The sequence below is a fragment of the Lygodium microphyllum genome, chromosome 12 (genome assembly GCF_053477565.2).
Source record: "Lygodium microphyllum isolate KBCC chromosome 12, Lygodium_microphyllum_v1.1.10, whole genome shotgun sequence".
Lineage (NCBI taxonomy): Eukaryota > Viridiplantae > Streptophyta > Polypodiopsida > Schizaeales > Lygodiaceae > Lygodium > Lygodium microphyllum.
Window position 1 is genome coordinate 130,059,637 of NC_141146.1, and position 23,654 is coordinate 130,083,290.

General features: G+C 38.7%; 1 protein-coding gene across 3 annotated transcripts in view; it reads left to right on the top strand.

The window, feature by feature from the left end:
* Positions 1-19,903, top strand: part of TPR3 (Tetratricopeptide repeat (TPR)-like superfamily protein) — a 64,137-nt gene extending 44,234 nt beyond the window's left edge. For all 3 annotated transcript variants that reach the window (XM_087690055.1, XM_087690054.1, XM_087690053.1), the window contains 3 exons: positions 19,036-19,155; positions 19,324-19,457; positions 19,564-19,903. In XM_087690055.1, coding sequence (XP_087546181.1) covers positions 19,036-19,155; positions 19,324-19,457; positions 19,564-19,621 — 312 coding nt within the window. In that variant the 3' untranslated portion in view covers positions 19,622-19,903. The remainder of the gene's footprint in view (positions 1-19,035; positions 19,156-19,323; positions 19,458-19,563) is intronic.
* The last annotated feature ends 3,751 nt before the right edge of the window (positions 19,904-23,654 follow it).

The window sequence follows — 23,654 nt, forward strand, 5'->3', positions numbered from 1 at the left end:
TACCAGATAAATACTACATAAAATGCTGAATGAAATGCCACAGCCTCTGCAACACAGACTCACAACTGAGCTAACTAATCTGCTAACAGTACCTTGGCCTTGTTGTAAGTGTCACATGATTTTATATATTCCTTAACTTCTTTCCACATATGTGGCCACCAAAAATCTATTGAAATAAGCACTAAGGTCTTATTAAATCCAAAATGTCTTGCTGCTGGGGTGTTATGGCGTTGTTGGAGTACCTGGAATCTTAGCTTTCATGGAGTGATGTAAAGTAGATTCTTATAGTATAATAATCAAATAGTTTCTTGAAACTCATAAACTTCCTTGGGTGGAATGCCATTGGATGCATATGACCATAATCTCCATGTTGGGACAAGATGGCTTCTAAGGTGTAGTTTGATGCATTGGTCTCCCAAAAAAGTGGCTTGGTAGGATCTAGGTGGACTAGGTTTGGAGTAGTGGTGAAAGTGGTCTTCAGGGTTTGGAAGGCCTTTTCCGCTTCTGGAGTCCATGAAAACTTTTGAGTTTCTAGCAAGTCTTGTGAGTGGTGTGACTATCTTTGAGTTATCCATAATAAATATCCTGTAGAAGTTGGCAAAGCCAAGGAAACATTGGATATCACGGACACATGTGGGTGTTTGCTTTCAAGAATAGTCTCGATCTTCTTGGGGTCCATGAAGATTTCTCTTTGGGAGACATTGTATGCCAAGAATGCCACTTCTGTTTGATGGAAAAAAAACTTCTCAAGTTTTGCATATAGTTCTTTTTCTTTGAGCTTTTCCAAAACTAATTTTACATGGTGCTCATGCTCCTTTGGATCTTTTGAGAATATTAAGATATCATCCAAGTATGTAACTACAAAATCATCTAGATGCTCTTGGAAGATATCATTTATCATATGCTGAAACATTGTAGGAGCATTGGTGAGACCGAATGGCATAACAACATACTCGAAGTGACCATACCTTGTCTGGAGGGTTGTCTTTCATTTGTCTCCTTCTTTGATCCGGACAAGATTGTAAGCCCCTCGTAGATCAATCTTTGAGAAGATCTTGGATTTTCCAAGGTGTTCCAAGAGCTCTGGTATCAACGGTAAATGATACTGATTCTTGACTTGCTATTATCTTGTTGAATCTTCGATAATCCATACACATTCGAAGTGACCCATCTTTCTTCTCCACAAAGAGAATTGAAGCTCCAGTAAGAGACTTTGAGTGCCTAATGAACCCCTTGGCTAAGTGCTTATTAGTGTTCTTGTGGAGTTCAGCTAGCTCATCAAGGGATAGCCTATAGATAAACACAAGAAGAGGAAATCATTTTCAAGGGCTTGAGGATAGAATGGTGCATTGAAGGAAGAGCCAATGCAGCAACATGATGTTTCAAATGTGGGTAATGAGCATAACCAAATAATGCTAGTGGGGCAATTGATGCATATGCAAGGCTAATTTGGCAGTGACAATCCAACGCTTTTTGGACAACACGGCATGCATGCCAATGTGGGTCACCTAGGGTACTTTGGTGGTGGTTTGGTTTTCCAAGCAATGGCTGGTAATGCTTCAGCCATCGGAATGCAAGGACCAAATGTATTTGTATGCAGCCACCTATGCATGGTACAAAAGGCCCAATATATTTTCTATACATTGCAATGGTCCAAAGTATACAATTGGGAACATTTCTTAAAGCATCTAGTGCTCCTAGCATGTTCGGTACATGAGGGGCTAGTCAATTGGATGTAAGGTTTGATGTTGGTCAAGATAGAATTGCAGCAATGTGAAGTACAAAGGATCTCCATGCTTCAGAGGGAAAAAAGGCCTAGAAGCTAGTGCAAGCTTTGGGGAATAAAGAGTAAAGTTTCCTTATGCTTCGTGGTGAAGTTTAAGTTATGTTTCACCTATTGATAGATGCAAATGGATGGAGGAGGTTGACTTGGCAGATCATCCTTAGTGTTGCACCTTACCTTGATGTATTTTAGTGAGAGGTGGGGCTCATTCATGTTCAATAGAGTATAGAGGGTATAGAGTATTGCTTGATGCTCAAGGGAGAGGTTGCACCTCCACTCCCCCAGTGATGTATTTGGTTTGCATCTAGGGTATTGTATGTTTATAGAAGTCTTGCCACTGGGATCACTATTCAATGTACTAGTCATTGTGTTTTGGAATGCAAATGCGTATGGTTTGCAAGGTTACTAGCATAAATGGAATAGATGATTTGCTAGGCATGTATGGGAAACATGGATGGTATGCAATGTACATTTGTAGGTTATGTAAGAGAAGTACATTCGCCTATTACATGTGGTTTGCAACCAATGTATGCTTTGCCTTGGAAGTTGATAGTTAGAGTAGTGTCGGAATTTGGCATGTGGATGCACCTCTTATGGTTCTAACGAGTATGATTCATATGTCTAGATTGTAATTGGTTTAAGAGGTGGGAATTTCAAGTATGGAGAGGGCATGAGCATGGTTAAGCAATAGGTGCACATGTTGTTTGATTGTGATACTAGAATGTATTTCGTATAGTGGCAATAGATGTTTTTAACACATTGTAGTGCCATTCGAGAATATTGCGGATTTCAAGGAGGAGATATGTCACGGGGAGGTGGAATTTTGATGTGTTGCTTAGGATTTGATTTGGTCGTTAATCAAACGTGCAAATGTTAGGTGCTCTTGTAATGTGCAAGTTGGTTATTTCACAGTGATGGGACAAGGACCTTGAGAAGTTAGTGGGTGTCAAAGGCAAAATTTGTAATAAGTTATATTAGTCAAACATTAGCTAGTATTTGGTGATAGATTTTGGCCTAAATCATTTTATTAGCCATTAATGTCAGTGGTGACATTAGAAACTATGCATTAATGCTAGTTCAAGGGTTAAGAAATGCTCAGGAATACTTGGATGACAAAGTGGCATAAGCAATTTAATTTGTTGGTTGGTAAAATCATTTTTTTGAGCAAGAATGAATATTTACTTTACTGTTCAAAATTACTATTCTGAAAATTATTTTAATTGGGCAAAAAATTGTCGACAAATGCATTTACAAGGCTGCCACTTGGCAAAAATTGCCTATGCAAGTGAGGGAAAGGAGGCAGGTGGAGCCTTATTCCAACATTATAGAGGTTAGGACTTGGGAGACGAGAGAGAGAGAGAGAGAGAGAGAGAGAGAGAGAGAGAGAGAGAGAGTTGCTACTGCAATTTTTCAGCTCTTGAAGGCTGTCAAAGAGCTGCTTCCAGCTGATCAGCAGGCCATTGGAGGTAGGTGACATCATTTGTAGCTTGTCTACAAGGCCCAAGCAGGTGATAGTGATTTTGGAGTCCACAAGGGAAGGTGACTACATGTGGGGCTCTTGTTGATAGTGGGACGTAGTCAATCAAACATTCATAGCAAAGCAGCATTAAATTTGAGTCAATTTTGGCAATGAAACTCGGAAATTTCTCTCTTCAGCTTTCTCTCTATTCTCTTAGCCAATTCATAGCTTCCCTCTAGATCTTAGTCAAATTCAATCCCAAGTGGGTATAATTGAAGAGTTTCTTAGAGTCTATCAGCCATCTTAGAAGAGTGCTCAGAAATTAGGGCTTAGTACTTGAAATTTGATAATTGAAATTTATGGATTTCAATAAATCAAGAGGTTAGCTAGGCAACATTAAGTTTAAGGCAAAATTCATTGTCGAAGGAGAAAAATTCAAGGCCAAGCCCTAGGCAAACCAAGGGGCAAATTGGTTTGAAGACTTATTGGTTGCTAAGGACACATACTTGCATTCGTACTACGTACAGACTAGTTCGTACCGTACAGTACGTATCTGTACCTTTTCACACAAAAAAAAGACTATTTTTGGCCTTTGAAGAATAGACCATACAATATTTTCCAACTCCTAAGCCTTATGTTTATTATCATAATTCCAAATCTCTCTCTCACACACACACACACATACACACACTCTCTCGCTCTCTCTTTCAACTTCCAAGATAAGTATGCAATTCCAAGAGCATTCCTTCCCCCCCTCCTCTCTCTCTCTCTCTCTCTCTCTCTCTCTGTCTCTCGTCTCACACACACACACACAAAAGAAAGAAGAGTCTGCTTGTCCATCCACCCTAAACTTTGCTTTGTTCTTTGGTGTAGTACATATACACTCCCATCTGTTTTCTAGTAACACCTTGGGTATGTTGTGCATGAGGTTTTTCCTTATTATCCTCATGTATTCATCTTATTAACTCAAGTGACATTCCTATTTTAGCTCTAAACATGTGTTCTATTATCTATAATCCAAAATCACCAAGTTTTTTTTTCATACTAACATCGTACCGTACCTTATAAAATCATAAGGTACCAATTAGTACCGTATTTTATTGTACCGTACCATGTCGTATCGTACCTTTCATACTTGATAACCCTGTAAGGATATCAAAATGCTTTCAAGATTCAAGGAGATGAGACTGGATCTCGGTGTACTTCAACCTTTCGCAGTACAAGTTAAAGAAATATTGCAAGGGGCGCAAGTTTTGGGAACAATCGGGTGGCTAGTGTCCAAGATTAAGTGGAAACATTTGCATTTTAAATTTATGTGAATTTTGTTGCTTGTTGTAACTAGTGCTAATCAAGTTATTCACCACCCTATCTTAGAAGGAAGGCTGGTTTCAAGTCTTTTCTTTGGGGCAGCCTTGAGTCCTCTCCTTTGGCGATGATAGCAAGTGAGAGTGTGCAACGGAAGAGAAACGAACATGGAGACAAAAGGGAAAATAGATCGAGAACAATATAAAAATATGAAAAAGCAAATTGAATTGATTTGCCGTAAAAAGTTGAATATAAGGTTGGTTTGCCTGATGAGCTCCTACATTCAACTAGAATGTGTAAGCGATGGTGTTGGAACGGATAGATGGTGGAATAGCAATAGATTGAGAGGAGAGAATGTGGAGTTAACTGACAAAATGAGATAAACATCGTGTAAGTATGGGAAAGAACATGAGAATGACTATTTTTTAAACTTAATCAACTTGATCAATTATCACCATGAAAATGTGTGTGCGTGTGTGTGTGTATGAGAGAGAGTGAGAGAGCGAGAGAGAGAGAGAGAGAGAGAGAGAGAGAAAGAGAGAGAGAGAAAGAAAGAGTCGACACCACATTGAGAGGGGAACTCGTCCCTCCCCCTTTATATGAATTTATTGAAACAAACCACAGGCACTGAGTGCTTGAATCATATACAAAAAGGTTGATTTGTTGTAAATTTGAAAATTGGAGTTTTGAAATCTTAATTTCTGCAAACTTAAGGTAGTAAGTTGATTTTCTTGTTTAGTACTAGGATTAGATTAAGCTTAAGTAGAAAGTGCTTATTGGATGGGAGATAGATAGGAGAGTACAAAGCATGTAGCTGAAATTTTAGCATGAGAGCTTATTCCAAATAAAGAGAGAGACCTTCAATATATAGGTATGGGGCTTGAGTGCTCAAAAGTAGAAAGTAGAGACTACAAATAAGTCTTTGTTAAAAACTATAGGTATAAGGACACTTGTCTCTTCAATATGACACATGTCCTATTCTAGATACCACATGTTACTTTTCTAAAGAAAGAAGTATCTAAATCTTCTTCTCTAAAAATCTCTCAAATGGTTAAGAATGTGAGATAGTTGCTAAATATAAAATTGTTCTTTACGAAATTCTAAAGCCTTTGATGTGAATAGAATTTTTGTTTGAGCAACTTTCAAAAATAGCAACATTCTAAATTTTAGGAGTCACAAAATTTAGATTTCGAATAGCTTTATTATATAGGTTCACCAGCTCATGGTTTATTTCTTTGAGCATGAGTATTTGGTTTCACTTTTTGAAACCACTTATTTTATGGGCTTCTAGTCAATGTGACTATCTGAGTGTAAATGTCTTAGTCATTTGAGCTTTTTGGTCAATTTGATCGACCGACTAAACTTTTAATTTCTCTTGGGGTCTTGTTAATTACTGAAGATAAAATTGTTCTTTACGAAATTCTAAAGCCTTTGAGGTGAATAAAATTTTCGTTTGAGCAACTTTCAAAAATAGCAACATTCTAAATTTTAGGAGTCACAAAATTTAGATTTCGAATAGCTTTATTATAGAGGTTCACCATCTCATGGTTTGTTTCTTTGATCATGAGTATTTGGTTTCACTTTTTGAAACCACTTATTTTATGGGCTTCTAGTCAATGTGACTATCTGAGTGTAAATGTCTTAGTCATTTGAGCTTTTTGGTCAATTTGATCGACCGACTAAACTTTTAATTTCTCTTGGGCATCTTGTCAATTACTGAAGATAAAATTGTTCTTTATGAAATTCTAAAGCCTTTGAGGTGAATAAAATTTTCGTTTGAGCAACTTTCAAAAATAGCAACATTCTAAATTTTAGGAGTCACAAAATTTAGATTTCGAATAGCTTTATTATAGAGGTTCACTAGCTCATGGTTTGTTTCTTTGATCATGAGTATTTGGTTTCACTTTTTGAAACCACTTATTTTATGGGCTTCTAGTCAATGTGACTATCTGAGTGTAAATGTCTTAGTTATTTGAGCTTTTTGGTCAATTTGATCGACCGACTAAACTTTTAATTTCTCTTGGGTATCTTGTCAATTATGACCCAAATATATTAGGGTATTCTAGCTTTTGGCCACCCTTAAATAGAAAGATAAACATTTAATCATATTTTAAAACACTCAAGTCATATAAATCTCTTATTCATTTACTCTTGTTTATCTACTTCAAGTGGATCTTCTATTACAGGTTGTAATGGCGAAGGTTTTTTATAAGACTTCAAAAGATGGATATGAAAAGCATTGTAAATTCTCCAATGCTTTTAGAAGTTGTAACTTGTAACAAACACTATTAATATTTTCAATGACTTTTCTTACTATGAAAGTGACCCATAATTTCTTACTATGAGCTTAGTAACTCGGGATGAAGGCTTGTTAGAGCTTCTTAAACGTGCTTTGTCAAATTTGAGCCACACCTAATCTCCTTATAAAATCAAATGTCTTTGATGTTTATCTGCTATTTTCTTTGTTTTTCTTGAGATCTTTGGATAGCTTGTTTAACTTGGGCAAAAGCTATATCCATATCACATACTAACTTATCGGCATGGAATATCTCCTCTATTTTGAGAAAAGTAAGAGTGGTTTTCCATATATGATCTCAAATGGTCCAATAGATATAGAAATATGAACTGTATTGTCATAGGTGTATTCTAGCCATATGTTGGTTGGCTGTATAGTAATAGTACTTTAGCATATTCTAGCCATATGTTGAGACTTCATATGCCATCATTGCCATTTGCTAATTTGCTAAACTTGTCAATAATAGTCCATATGCCATCATTGCCATTTGCTAATTTTGACAAGCTAAAAATAAAGTTCATAGCAATGCATTTTCAAGGTTCGCTTGGAATTGGTAATGTTTGCAAAAGCCATGCAAACTTTTGGCAAAAAAACTTAATCTTTTGGTATACATATCATGAGGACATGCATTTTTGAAACCTCACTTAATATGTGGATTAATTTTTAATCACATGATTAAGTAAATGTTTTACACATGTGAGGTGTAACTAGGGTTAGAGGAAATCTATGAGCCCGGGACTCTAGAAAATCACGGAATGTCAAAGACAAAAGTTCCTATAAGTTATGTTGTATAGATACTTGGTGGTATCTAATATCAATTGTTGGCCTAGGTCATTTATTTGGCCATAAGTGTCAGTTGGTGACACTAGAGATGTGGTGTTTAATGGTACCTAACGCCAATCTAATGGTCAAAGATGACACAGAGAGACTCGGGAGTGTAAGATGTCTAGCCAATTTAATTATTGTCGAGTCAGATTATTTTTTTGGGCATCGAAATAATTATTAGATTAATTTTCAATAATTAAAGGTTAAAAATTAATATTTAATGATGAATAATGTTGGAAAAACCAATTGGGAAGGCTGCCACTTAGCAAACTTGCCTATACATGCCGGCAAAAGACTGAAGAAGAGGAAAAACGAGAGGATTCTTGCTGTAGCAAATGTAGGAGAGTTGTGAACAGCCATGGCCAATCTATTTTTAGCCATTGCAGCCAGCCATGAGTAAAATTTGAGAAGGCGATTGCATATTCGGATCCTCCACAATGGGATGATTGTATCCAAGTACAAGTTGACAGCTGATTTGGATGTCTCAGCTATAGGCGACAGCATTTAATGCTGTTGTGGTAGGGCAGCAGTTGCATTTGACTGATTTTCAGTCATTCTTTGCGACAAAACTCTGAATTTTCTCTCTTTACAGCTTTCTCTCTCATCCCTCAATCATTTCACAGCCTTGTTCCAAAGATCTTAGTATTTGGACCCTTGGAGGCTGAGAAATTGCAAATTTCTTTGTTGCAGAAATTAGGGTTTAGCAGCAGCCTTGAGAAGCATGCCAAAAATTGGAAGCTCCAAGACTTGGATTTTTTAGGATTGAAGGTGAATTTCAGCTAAATCCAGGTGGAGAACTAGCCAGCCATTGAATTTGGGGCATTTCCATCGTTTATGAAGTGGGTAAAGGCCAATTAAGTGCCCAAATTAGGGGGCAAAATAGATTGAAAACTTGGCAACAGCCTCGGGAAGCATACCAAAAATTGGAATCTCCAAGACTTGGATTTTTTAGGCCTGAAGGTGAATTTCAGCTAAATCCAGGTGGTGGACTAGCCAGCCATTGAATTTGGGGCATTTTCTTCGTCTATGAAGTGGGTGAAGGTCAATTAAGTGCCCGAATCAAGGGGCAAAACAGGTTGAAGACTTGGCAGCAGCCTCAGGAAGTATGCCAAAAATTGGAAGCTCCAAGACTTGGATTTTTTAGGACTGAAGGTAAATTTCAGCTAAATCTAGGTGGAGAACTAGCCAGCCATTGAATTTGGGCCATTTCCATTGTCTATGAATTGGGTGAAGACCAATTAAGCGCCTGAATCAAGGGGCAAAACAGATTGAAGACTTACTGGTCACTTTGGACAACAAGGGGATTTTGGATTGCAAAGGGGATTGGGAGAATCCCATTGTAAATCAACTTCTTTTTCAATAAAGCTAAAGAAATACCGAAAGGGACCCCAATTTTGGGGCCAATCGGGTGTGCATTGTCCAAGATCAATAGGTAAATTTGTATTTTTAGATTTGCATTTGATTCTTCCTGTTGTAATTAAGTTGTAATCAAGGATTTACCACCCATTCACGGAAAGAAGACTGGTTTCAACACAAGTAATTTTTCGACAAATTATTGAATGTATCGATGAAGACTTGGTTGAAAGAAATACATTTTACATGCCTTACTTATGGCCAAAATACAAGGATGGGCCATGTAAGGAGCCAAATGACATTATTCCATCACTTCAAGACTGAAATCTTTAGTAACACATAACTTATTCTCCATCAAAAGAAATCCATCTTGATATTATTCCCGGCTATGTACTTGATGTATCTTGGATACTTGGATGCCACTCACATGAGGATTTGAGCTTTGTTTGCTCGTTTGGCATCTGACTTTTGTTCTAGTGGGAGCCACTTACTTGACACTTAGATGTTACATTGAGCTTTGGATTTTATTTGCAGTTAAGCTTGAGCTACTTCAACTTCTACTTGCGTGCTTAAGGTTGTTTTGTATCAGTGATTATCCTTGTTTCGCATTGATTTTTTTACCGTTGTACCTCATTTTCAGCATGCTGTTATTGCAGATTGCTGTATTATTTATAAGAGAAGTCCTGTCCATTTGATACTATTTTGGTCATAGTTTGTGGACAACTCGTTATTTGGTCCGTACCTCTTGTTTTCAGGGTAGTTTGGCAGTGGCTTTGGGGCTGTTTGCAGTTATTACAGCAGTCTGTACTGCCCCTCTTTTTCCTATAGCATGGTTGGTCTTTCAAATGACAGTGCCATCTTCAACATTGAAAGGTTGGATGGTAGAAATTATGACTATTGAAAGACCCATATTTGGCAGGTTTTGGTACAAAAATCTGAGATTAGGCTGATCAAATGCAAGAGCATTAAGCTTGAAGGTCAAGATTAGGATGTATGGGATGACTTAGATGAGCTTTGTAGATCCACAATTATCTTGTTCCTCAACAAGCATGTTTATTATAATGTTGTCACATATGGATAGTTTGCATGGGATCTTTGGGAGAAAATCCGTAATCTCTATGATAATCTGAGCCTTGCTTCTCAGATATATTGGCTAAAGCAGCTTATGGACCTTTGTATGAAGGGAAGTACCAGTGTCTCTCAGCATTTGAATGAGTTTCATGCTATCATTGGCCAACTGTCATCGCAAGGTCTTGAATTTTAGAATAGCCTTGCACCTTTGTTATTGTTGGTCACATTGTCTAAGTCTTGGGACACATTCCGTATTGTTGTGTACAAATATGCCCGAGAATGGCTTGAAATTGTATGATGTAGAGAGTACACTCTTGACAAAGGAGATAAATAGGAAGAATATGGATGCTTCTGGCACTTCTCATGCTTTGACTATTCGAGGTTGCCACGATGGCAAGAGCAGGAATAATTGCCATGGTAGAGACTCGTAGATGTCTCATTTTAAGTTCTTGGACAGTCTCACAATAAGTCTCGTGGACATAAGTCCGATTTGACATGCCATTATTGTGGAAAAGCAAGAAATATCATGCCGTAGTGCCATAAAATGCACGATGACAAGCACAAGGAAAAGAGAAAAGAGAAATCAAAGAGATTAATGTAGTGCAACAACCTAACTCTCATGATAATTACATACTTGTAGCTTCTTTGGATAAGTCACAACTGACTGATGCATCACTTTGTTTTACTCAATGTTGGTCGATGGATTTAGGGGCTTCCTTTCATGTGACCCCTCATAAAGAGTGGTTTCACTCCTATCGCAGCATGACTGGATCTGTCTGTTTGGGGAATGACTTGGTATTACAGATAGTTGGTATTGGTGATATCTGGCTGCAGTTTGGTCCAAGCTGTATGTTTACTTTGCATAATGTTTAACATGTTTTGGCTCTCACGAAGACTGTTATCTCTATTGGCACACTGGATGATAAGGGTTACTTTGTTTTCTTTGGGGATTTTTCTTGGAAGATCACCCATGGGAACCTTGTTGTGGCACGTGGTGCCAAGTGTGGCACTTTATATCCCTTGATTGTATCTGGATCCATAGATCATGTTTTGTATGTGGTTGCAGTTCCACATGTATCTCTTTGGCATCGTTTCCTTGGGCATATATCCTTAAAGGGAAGGAAAATGCTTACTCGTTTGCAGTATCTTCCGCCCCTTGACTATAAGTGTTTTGAGTCATGTAATCATTGTTTGTACGGCAGACAAACACGTAGTACTCATAAGAAGTTTGACGCTCTATGCATGGGTGAGCCTTTGGCTCTTGTTCATTTTGATGTCTGTGGACCTATGCCCTGTCAATTGTTTGAAAGCGTGAAGTATTTTATCATATTCATTGATGATTACTCACATAAGATCTGGGCATATTTCATAAAGCTGAAATATGATGTTTTGGCTATCTTTTAACATTGGTTTGTATTGGTTGAGAACCAGTTTGGGTATAGGCTGAAATGGCTATGGTCAGAGATAACGGGAGTGAGTATATTTCTAAAATCTTTGAGTAGTTTTTTTATGTGAGGGATATTAAGCATCAATCGATTGCCCCATAACCCACCTCAGAATGATATGACTGAGCGCATAAATAGGACAATACAAGGAAGGGTTCGTAATTTGCTTAGGTAGGCAAGCTTACTATAGTAGTTTTGGGTTGAGGCAGTGATTATTGCCATACACTTGATCAATTGATCTCCTCACAATACTATTAACTTTTAGGTTGCAGAGGAAGTGTGGTCTAGAAAACCTCTCTTATATGCTCATTTGCGTGTCTTTGGTTGTGAGGCTTTCTACCATGTATCCAAGGACAAGTGCACAAAGCTGGATCTTAAGTCTGTGAAATGCATCTTTCTTGGTTATAGGAATGTAGGTAAGATGGGCTATTGCCTATGGGATCCACAGGTCAGAAAATTATCCATAGCTATGATGTAGTTTTTCATGAGGAAAAGATTCATAAGCAGCTTGAGCGGATAGTCGAGAATTATAGGGTTATATTTTAAGAGGAGTCTCCTACTCCAATACAGCCAACTAGACAACTTGTAATAGCAATTGATGCTCCAGTGACCCATAACTATGATATTAAGTCGATTGTGCAGGTTCTTAAGCTTGCCTTGAAACACTTTGTTGGAGCCAGATGTCTTCTTGAGCGGTTTGGGCCTTATGTTGATTATGTGACAGTGACAGATGTAGGTGAGCCTCTCACTTATGATGAGGGCATGCGCCATGGTGATAGTCACTCTTGGGGGAGGGCCATGCAGTCAAAGTTTGACTCAAATCATGCATGGGAGTTGGTTACTTTGCCTGGTGAAAAGCATGGATTGCCATGTAAGCGGGTGTACAACTTAAAGAGCACCCTTGGATGCTCAAAGTCTGTCTATAAGGCCAGAATGGTTACGAAGGTTTTTAAACAGGAGCATGGTATTTACTTCAAGAAAGTCTTTTCTCTTGTAGTCAAGATGACTATCCTATGCGTGGTACTTGCATTGGTTACTTAGTTAGATATGTACCTTTATGAGATGGATGTTAAGAGGGCTTTCTTACATGGGGACTTGCACGAGGAGTTTTATATGGAGCGGTCTAAGGGCTTTGAGAAAAAAGGCAAGAAACACCTAGTGTGTAGATTGAGAAAGATTTTTTATGGCCCTAAGCAAACACCTAGGGAATGGTACCACAAGTTTAATGCTTTTATGCATTCACTGGGATATATACGCAGTGATATGGATCTGTGTTATACACGGAGAAGGCTCGTGATGGCAGTCTTTTCATTTTGACACTGTATGTGGATGACATGTTGATTACTGGGAGAGCTCCTGATGAGCTGGATGCTCTAAAAAGTGAGCTCAAGAAGACCTTTGAGATGAAAGACATGGGATAAGCCTCCATATTCTTGGGATGCGCATTACATGTAACGGCTCTTAAGGACTCCTTTGTCACAAGAGTATATCTAGAAGGTCCTTGAATGGTTTCATATACAGGATGTTAAGTATATTGGCTATCCTTTACCTTCTCATATGAAGGCAAGCAAGGTCGATTGTTCACTGTTTGATGCCGAGATAGCCAAGATACCTTCTGCATCCGCAATGGACAGTTTGATGTATGCCATGATAGGCACTCATCTTGACATAGCTTTTATAATGGTAGTTGTGGCATGCTATATGACTACACTTGGCAGGTGGCGTTGGGATGTTGTCAAGGATAACATGAGATACTTGAAGGGCACAACAAATATGTGCATATGTTATTATGACCAAGATACAAGAGTCGTGGGGTACAGTAACTTTGATTATATAGGACATGTAGACAATAGAGAATCCACCTTTCACTATTTGTTTAGCTTTGCTAGGGGTATTGTTTCTTAGATGTCCTAGTTGCAGAAATGCATGGTCCTCTCTACTACAAAGGTCGAGTATGTTGTAGCCACTGAAGCTTGCAAGGAGACTCTTTGGTTAGGCTATCTAGTGGCAGACCTTGGTATGATTGACATGGTCTCTATACTACATTTGGGTTCTATGAGTGCTATCTGGTTAGCCAGGAATCCATTCTCTCATGCGAAGACGAAGCACATTGAGGTGTGGTATCAATTTATCAGAGAGGTCATTTAGGACAAGTGTGTTGACCTTGTCAAGATCTCAACTAACCAAAATCTTGCAAATGTGCTCACAAAAAGTCTCTCAGTAGAGCGTTTTGCCTTTCTTAGGATGTTGATGGGGATTGGATAAGATGACCTCTATTCCTCATCCTATGTATACATTGTACTTTGTCATTTTTTTTATTGTTTGCTCTTCACTCAAGGCACATTCGCCTTTAAGTGGGAGGTCGTTGGGGGTAAAGGCTTCTATGCCTAGCTGCTCGTGTATTACTACACTAGCAGTACTTGCACCTGCATATTGTAGGCGACGGGCATCTATCATTGTCACTTCATTCTTTATTCTTACAATGACATTTGAATAGAGGAAAGGCCGGTCACATATTGTAACTATTGGAGTTCCCATATCTTGAGTCTCTCTCTCTTGTTCCATTCGCCATACCTCACAACTCTCTTGCTTTTGCTTGCTCATGCTTCCACTTGGGCTTCTCCCTTCATATGGATCACAAACTTCGAATCATTTGACAATGAAGGAAGTGTTGTTGATCGTGCCAAAGAAGGTATTTGGGGTGTCGAAGATGTTGAAGAACTCCTCGAGGTGGCCTCTTAAACTGGATTAGTCAAGGGTGGTGAAAGGTGAGCCTAATGGTAAGCAAAGGGTCAGCAACAATCAGTATTTCTCAATGGAGTGGACTGTGGAGTTGAAGTAATGAAAGGTGTCGAACAACCATAGTCTCTTGAAATAGCAAACTGTTGATGAGGGGACGATATCCAACAATCACACTCTCTCAACGGAGTGAACTATAGAACCGTAGGTTGTGAAGGTGGCATTCTTAAAACCCTAGAAGTAAAGGCAGCCTTCGTAGGTAGTCCATTGTAGTAGTCGCAAGGAGGCCTTGGAGCTTGATGATCCTCTTGTTGCTCGATAGGACATAGTGTGCATCACATGCGTCTTATTGCCTCGAGCATAAAAAATTGAAAGCTGATGTAGAATAACCTCTGTGGCCCAAAAGGGAGAGGTTGCATAATGAGTACATAAGGGTAGATGCATTTACTATGGCGGTGTAGGAAGCAAAGGTCCTTGTCAGCAAGCATCAATGAGACATTTAGTGATACTAGAAGAGAAGCACCCAGTGGTCTATTCATCTACCTATGGAAAAGTCATAGTGCTAGCGAGCCAACATGTAAAAGGGAGGTGGGTGGGAGAGGAAAAGAAGGATATCCCTATCTCTCAATGATTCAATGGGAGGGAAAAGTCAGCAAATGATGTCGAATCCACAACTTGTCTTTGCCTTCTCTGATGCAGAGGATCTTCATGACTCATTGAGCACCTTTGGCTCTGGTACCATATCATAAAAAAGACTAAGAGTCCAGAGAGAGAGTAGGGTTTGCGGGGGGAAACACTGTGTACTACAAATATTGAGAGAGAAGAGAAATTCAAAAATACAAGAACATGGTGATGATGTACTAAATCGTGCCATGAGAAGAAAAAGTGATACAAGGGAGTCGAAGCTCAAAAGATGAGTGTATTGTCTTGTTTGAATGAGATGGCAACACATGCGGGAATTTGTACAGTGAAGGGAGCGAAACGCCATTCTTTGGGCAATGCGCTATCGAAGTAATCACTGGAAGGAGAAGAATAGTTGTTCAGGGAGCAAACCACAATCCTCTGATACCGTTGAAGATAAGGAAGATGATCGCCAGCTGTCGAGGGAGCATAGCACAATCCTCAGATGTTGAGGAGATGGCGTGGGCAGCAAATGCAAATACCTAAGTGTGTCAGTGTTGTCAAACATAGAGAGAGAAGCCTAGATGTTGATGCCAAGTGTTGGATAATAACGCTAGATGTGGAGGATGTCTCTAGGTAGCAAAAGGTAAATGCCAAGGGCTCAAGATGTTGACGCCGAGGGAGAAAAGAGTACTGTTAGGCACTAAAGGTTGACACCATGCACAAGGAAGGCCTCCAAACTACAAAATGCTGATACTAGGGTGATGCAAAGTTGATGGGAGTTGGCAAAGTATCTAATCTTGTTGTTGCAGCTATGTTATCAACAAAGTCCTCTTGCAACATAATTCTGCTTGGAAGCTTGTTTACAACTCCTATAGTATCTTTAGATCGATGGGGACATTTTGCCATTTGGATTGGTGACTGCAGCTATCCACACAGAAATGTGGAATCAATTTGTCACTTGCTGGAGCTAATGTTAAATGGAGTGACCAAGTCTAAGAGGGCCTTGTTGAGGGCAGCATTTAAAGACCCATAAAGTGCCGAAAAGGAGTGGATGAATGCAAATTTTTTACAGAAATTCAAAGCCGATGAAAGAAAAATATGAGGATTCCACAATTTTAAGAGATCGAGAAAGACGAACATGCAAAACTTCAGCCATTCTCCAAATGTTGCAAATGCAAGAAGTAGAATGATGCCAAATGATTGAGATAGACACTTGGATAAGGAAATCTAACGTGTAACGAGGGAAGATGACGCAAGGGTGAGTGGTGACAAGAGACGCCCACGAACCGCGATGTCCTCCAATAGAGATGTAGGCAGTGAAAAATGAGAAGTGAAGAACGACTAAAGTGGATTAAGAATGAATGAAGTGACGTCTAGTTTATGGACTTAAGCTGTCAAGGGTGGTGCACCATTGAGTGGACGTCCATTGATGAAAAATGATAAGAATATGGACACCATCCCTTTTTGGGGCTATCAATGCGAAACCCTAAATGAAGAGTGTAAACTAAAAAAGTGGTTTCTCAACAAATGCTCTTTTCTCTAGGCTCAAAGTCTCTTTTAGTATCATTTTTCTTTGCTAAAAGCATCTTTGGAGTTTCAACTACCACAGAAAGAGGCGGTTTTTTGACTTTCTCCTTGCCCTTCTCCATTAAGGGATTGTTGGGATAAGATGAGGCAGCTTGTGTATGATGAGACTTTGAAGTTACCGCTTGGGTGGATCCTCGAATGATAGGTGATGTGTTACCTTTCACGGGCTTAGTTGCATCAATGACATTGATACCTTTTCATGCTAAGGTAAGCCTTCTCAGCGGTAATACCATCTGTCTCAAGAGCCTTCTCAATTAGAAAATCTTCAAAAACCTTTGCATCAGCCTGTGCTTTAGTCCTTCTCTCCATCAAAACTTGAATTTTTGAATCAGCTTTCAATTTTTGTATCTTCGCATAATCAAAGAAGCATACAAATATAGTGTTAGGAGCCTTTTGGTTGTTTATCAAAATTCTTTTCACCTTTTGACATGGTAAGAAAGTTGGGCCCAACGTTCTTTGTCCCCCCTAGAAAAGTTCTTGCAAGAAAGAAGTGCTTGCTCTAATACCAATGTAAGCGCAGGGAATAACGTGAGAATGACAATTCTTTCAACTTAGCCAACTCCATCAATTATCACCATGAACATGAGAGAGAGAGAGAGAGATGACACACCACTTTGAGAGGGGAATCAGCCCCTCCCCCTCACAAGAATTTATTGAAACAAACCACAGGTACTGAGTGCCTGAATCATATATAAAAGAACTGATTTGCTGTAATTTTAAAAAAGAGGGTTTTGAAATCCTAAATTTTGGAAACTCTTGGCAGTAAGTTGATTTGCTTCTTTAGTGCTTAGATTAGATCAAGCTAAGTAGAAAGTGCTCCTTGGATGAGAGATAGATAGGAGAGTTCGAAGTATGTGGTTGAAATTTGAGCGTGAGAACTTATTCCAAATGAAGAGAGAGGTCCTCAATATATAGTTGTGGGGCTTGAAAAAATTACACGGCGCAGCGAATAGAATCTAAGAAAGAGATAGAGGAGAGTACACAATAGATAAGAGGAGGAAAAAATTTTCTTTAGCTCCAAACAACTGATATAAAGATAGCTTTGTCCACCCATGCGTTTCCATTGTGAAGCTTAGATGGCGATCTAGACATAAGATGAGTGAAGAGCTTAAGGCTAGCTGGAACAACTTTGATTGGGTGAAAGATAGATGATAGATGGTTGTGAAGGGATTTAGCTTTTATGGCCCGCGAAGGCGGTTAGATCAGTTTGACTGACCTACCATTTGAGCCTCCACTAGTCGGCCAAGGAATATTTCCTTTACTATCAAGGCTCCTAATAACTCCCTTACCCCGTAACTAGATGCAATATGCCTCGAGTTGCTACCAGCTTAACTACTCCGTCTAACCCAAAGATTAGACCCACGACGGTCACCTTTTTGCTATCCGGTCACATAGACCTCATCTGACATACAAGTCAAGACTCAACCAATATCCGGGCTTACATGTGGTTTCTCCTCATAATGGGAGCCTTACAACTTTGAGCACCATGGATCATTGGTGGCACCTTATGAGGGTGGGGCATTGAGCATATCTAAGAGGGTTTAGGTGCTCAAAAGTGGAAAGTAGAGGTTACAAATGACAAGTTTTTTCTGAAAATGACAGGTGTAGGGACAATTGTCTCTTCAAAATGACACATCTTATTTTGGATGCCACATGTCACTTTTGTAGAGAAAGAAACTTCTAAACCTTTTACTCTTAAAATCTTTCAGATGGTTAAGATTTCAAGATAGCTGCCAAAGGTCAGTTTGAATCTTTAGCAACTGAAATAATTCTCTAGAACTATGATAGACTTCATATGAATTCCCTTTGGGACCAGAAAGTGTCCTTTTGAGACCAAGTGTCCTCACCTTTCTGAAATCCTTTAAACCTGTGATATCTGTCCTTTGAAAATTTTCCCTCAGATTCTTGTGAGAGTGCAGCATCCCATGCTGAAACATAAGTAATGCATCCTCTATATTAGCCAAGAAATCATCACTGCAATCGAAAGAAATATCATCTATTCATGTTTTTTTTTTTCATGTTTGCCACTTAACAATGTTATAAAGTCATGGTGAACCATAGATGGAACTGTTATAGTCCAACATGGACAATAGAGCTTATTACCACAATTTACTTTTCTATGTCTTGCATGCACGCACATTTGATTAATGATGGGTTTCCTTGAGTATTGTAAACCACAAACACGGGTGCCATTCAAAGCTATATGTCAAGTCTGTTGCTGTAGGTGATGAACAAAGATTATGATACTTCATTACTGGTAGAGTATTTAGCTGTCTATGTGCATGCAACTTAAGATGTTTCAGCTGGATTTCTTGAAGCTGTTTAGATATTCTCACAGAAAACATGAATGTCATCATATTATGTTATTCTCTATTAGGGCAATCCGTCTCATGCCCCATCTTCTGTTGCAAAACACCAGCAAAACAAGAAAAGAGAATCTCTTTTCCAATGTAGTTTTTTTAAATTGACATGCTCTCTGTTGTAACCTACTAGCCTCTTTGGTAATGTGTAATTCACTGAGCTTTATTGTCTGTGTTAATTGGTACAGGCCTTTGAATCTCCAGATACACTATCTAGTTGTGTCTCTTTTCTAAGACAACATGCTGTTGATACCGCATCAATTGCAGCCTGCTTAGTTGTTTCAAAAAGAAGCATTGCATTTCCACAGGTATTGCTGTATTTCATGCTGTTACAAAAGCAGTAGCAATCTTAAGCTTCTCCGAAAAAGATCGTGTGTGTTGTCTGACATATCCCACAGGTACCAGGTCTGACCTAACGGTGAACATATTGGATCTCTGAGTGAGTCTTGGCTGTGGACTTTGTTTCTCTTTGTTAGGTATGGAGAGGCTCTGGATCAAGAAAATGGAAGCATGGCCAGTCCGACGGTTTTTTCATGCAATTGGAGTTGTCTTGTTGGAGAAGAGCATGGTTCATACCTTGCACGATAGAAAAAGGTCAACATGTGTGCAGGTGTGCCAACCTTACATATTGGCGATTGTTTTCAACTATGGCACAAATGCATAATGCATTATTAAGGTGGGCATTTACTGAAGTTTGTGTTTTCCATTATTTACAGGATGCCTGAGGTGCTGGATATCGATGCACATGCAGTAATTGCACCACTTTTCAGGTGATTTTGTATCAGTCAGCAAAGGTTCTCAGCAGCCAATTACACATTAAGCAATCTCCGTCTCCCGGCATATATTTTGGTTCAATGAAGAGATTGTCCTGGATATTCTAAAACATGAAAAGCCTAGTGCAGAATTTGGGAAAGCTTCAAAAGGTATAAAGAGAATGTTAGCACACCCTTCGGAATGTTTGGATGGTTGCTGCCTAACTAGTTTCGCGAAGGGCAAAGAACTGTTGTAAAGTTGTGCGTTTGGAATTTCCTATTTACAGATCATATTTTGCTGCTTTATGAGTCTATGTGCTGACTTCGGGGAGCTGTGAAATCGTGCCTTGCATTCTATGTAAGGTACGAGTCGTATGCAATTCGTTCAGAGAAGTAAAGTTATGTAATGCTTTTAGAGAAGCTATTGCACATCACGTCACTAGTGCGACTTACAGCCTTTGCTCCATTGCTATAATCGGCAACCTTATGAAAGACCCGTTACTGTCAAGTGAACCAAGCTAGCCGGTTGAACGGAATCATGTGCATATACCAAAGCGTAACAACGATTGCCGTATAAAAGCAGAGATAATCATGGCGGCGAAGCTCCAACAACTGCACTCATAGCATATAGCATATACAAAAGCTCAAGTACGATTGATTGCACCATGAAAGCAAACGTAAGATGTTCGATGATAGCAGCACATGGTTTGTCTACAAGTATCTCCGTTCGTAGGTGATTCTCTATTAAGCAAGGGTGCAAACCAAGATAGACCGATTTGGGAAGCACCATTAGGACCACATTCTCACTCCATGTAGATGAGTAACGGAACTAGTCACAGAAGGCCTTTGAACTTTGATCTTGTCCTATCAAAATTTTCAGATAGATTGATGCCTGATGTTGCTTGGCTCGGCCCCTATTAGCTTCACATAATTCTTGGACTTGATGTTGGAGCTCTTGCATGATTGGACTCCAGGATTGGGGGTTTTTTAATTGCAATTCAATATTTCTTTCACATTACAATTTTATCTCTTCTTGTATGCTTCGCAAGATAGCAACCTCACCTTGCGATACCATGACAATTATGAGAGGGGGAGTTTTGCCAAACTAATATGAGCACGACAAGAACAAAAAATACATGATGATAATATGACTAAGAATCACATTATTATAACCGTAAGATTGAATACAAGTGGTATATCTTAATTGTGCAAGAAAGATGTACAAGAGAAGACTTGGATACAATATAAATTTTGATTAGAATACATGAACACAAAGAGTACTCACCTCATAGGAGTCTTGCAACTAGCATTGCCAAGTTCGTGGAGCTCCCATCTCTACTCCAACACCATGCTCCATTGATGAATTACTCTTACTCAAGCACAAGATGATCATCACCAATAGTCTCTACATTTACTCCTAATCATACATCATAGAACTCGTGTGTTTGATTTTGGATACTCTACTATGGATCCACTTTTGTGTCCATGGTAGGGGCTCAACCCCAAGCCAAAGTGTTGTATGAAGCACAAGTGTAAACAATGTGTGAAATAAACAAAACCTCATTCGAAGCTCGTGAAGTTGGATGTGCACATTGGTTCTATATGGCTTCAAGTGTAGCATAACCTTTAGTCAAATAAAGCTTTCAATCCTCATTATTATAAAGTGTGATCCAGAAAAGATAATTGCCAAATAAATCTATCTACTTAAGACTTTGTACAATCTCATCACTAAAAGTGAAATCTACTAGCCCTATCCACCATTGTAAGGTGGAAAATGTCGTTGCATTAGTCTACACAAGGTTCACAATGAGGTCCTTGTCCTAACAAAATGTCTTCAATGCCTCCAAGGTTTTTTTAGCATTACGTTCTATGTATTTGAGATGAATATGATATCATCGAATAGGGCAATAAGGGATCGATACTCTTGAGCTAGTGTCTAGGGCTCCAAGGCTACCAAGTTTTAATTGATGGTGCTAGTCATCTCTTTTAAGGTTCCCTCAAGAGCAACTCAAATACAACTATTGATCGACTTGCACAAATATGACCACCTTTTCTGCTAGCTCACAAGATGGACATCTTTTATAACCTCATTGTCAACACAATGTTAGTGAAATCAAAGGCAAGAGTCACATACCATTAAGAGGTAATAAAGTATAGTATATATGATATGCTTCAAATCCAAAGTTGTAGACATTAAAGCAAATAGATCGGATGAAGGTCCAAAATAATTTTGGATACTCATGATAGCTTGTGGAAGAAGATTGAAGCTTGCTACTATGACCTTGTGCAAAATATTCTAAGGACATTGCAACACCACTATTGGTAAAAATTCAACCTCATGTCCAAAAAGTGCAATAGTTGAGATGTTAGTTGTCTTTAACCAATGCATAAGCTTTTCAACCTTACAATAATGGTATACTATGACTTTGGTGATGGACCCCAACCACTTTTTGAAGAGTGCAACACAAATTTGCATTAGCTCTCTTGTTGACCATTACATAACAAGACTCTTTAAAAAATCATTGCAACTTGAGAGGGTGCAACACAAATGTGGCAGTCGTGTGGACCACACTACTTCCCTACATTATGTGAAGCTAATAGATTGCCACGAAATGTTATGGAGCACTAGTTGCCAACAAGCTTTCAAAAGGAATAACTTTTTCTACAAGTTGATCATCTCTCCACCAATCAGTCCTCTCCTCATCTCACACCAATAGGTTTTCGCTTGGACACAAGGCAAACATCCACAATCACATATATGTCAATTTTTATTATGGTGAGAAAGTTCAAACTACATCGCAAATACATTATTACTAGGCAATGCCTACTTCTACCACACCAAAAGATTTTATGAAACATCGGTAACAAGGTTTAAGAAGAGAGGACTCTCATTCTACTCATCCAGTAACATTATTACTAGGCAATGCCTAGTAATAATGTTAATGTTACTCGATGAGTAGATATGTGTAATAGAAGTAGGCAATGTTAATGTTAATGCCTACTTCTACCACACCAAAAGATTTTATGAAACATCAAAAACAAGGTTTAAGAAGAGAACACTTTCACCTAACATCCCCAACCAAATAAGCACGAAACACGAATATATATGGTTTTGATAGTGACACTATCACGTGTCTTTTGGGTAATGCATGCTCATGCTCATTGAGCACGAAACATATTGCCCAAATCTCACTATATAGATCAGCAATAGAATAATCATATTGCTGTCCATGGTACCCATGAGAAGCATAAGGCTAGGAAGTACATGAATGTTGTCCATGGTACTCATGGGAAGCATATGACTGAGAAGTCCATGAATGTTGTCCATGGTTATATTGTTGTCCATATAGGTATTAGTGTCCATAAGAGAGTAAGAGTGGTTGAAACCAAGCTTTGAAAGCTATGAGAAGGGTCCTTCCCAATGTCCATCTATGCATGAGTTTTGATAAGTCATGTGTGATTTAACTTTGCATAATGATTATTTCATCAGTTAAGTTTGTTGGGCTAAAGGGACAATGGGAAGGCACTCATGCTTTCTATGCCAAAGGTTAATATTTAAATGAATCCGTTGTCTAAGAAATAGAATGTAATAGTAGACAAACTTAACAAATTTGACTTCTTCTTCTAACTCTTAAGACCCAAAATATTGAAGGATTTAACAGTGAACTTGCGCAAATTGATGTAGCTTGGTTCATGTCACTTTTAGCACAAGGAAAACGATGCCAATGGGTGAATGGCTTATGTATGTATTGCAATAAACATGGACATATGTCCCAAAGTTATCCTAAAAGGGAAAATTTTGAGCACAACATTGCAACCCCATCAACCTAAAAAACATGGATGACCAACCTCACTGGAGACCATGTAGCTACACAATGTAGATTCCCAAAATCATATAGGTTTCTTTTTACCTCTTGATCTACATAAAGATTTATCATATGAATACCATTATATACACCAAATGATCAAGTGGAAGTTCAAGCATTATTGAACAATGGAGATGTAACTTGCTTCATAGGCAATAAATTTGCAAGGCAACAAAACATCATGCTTGC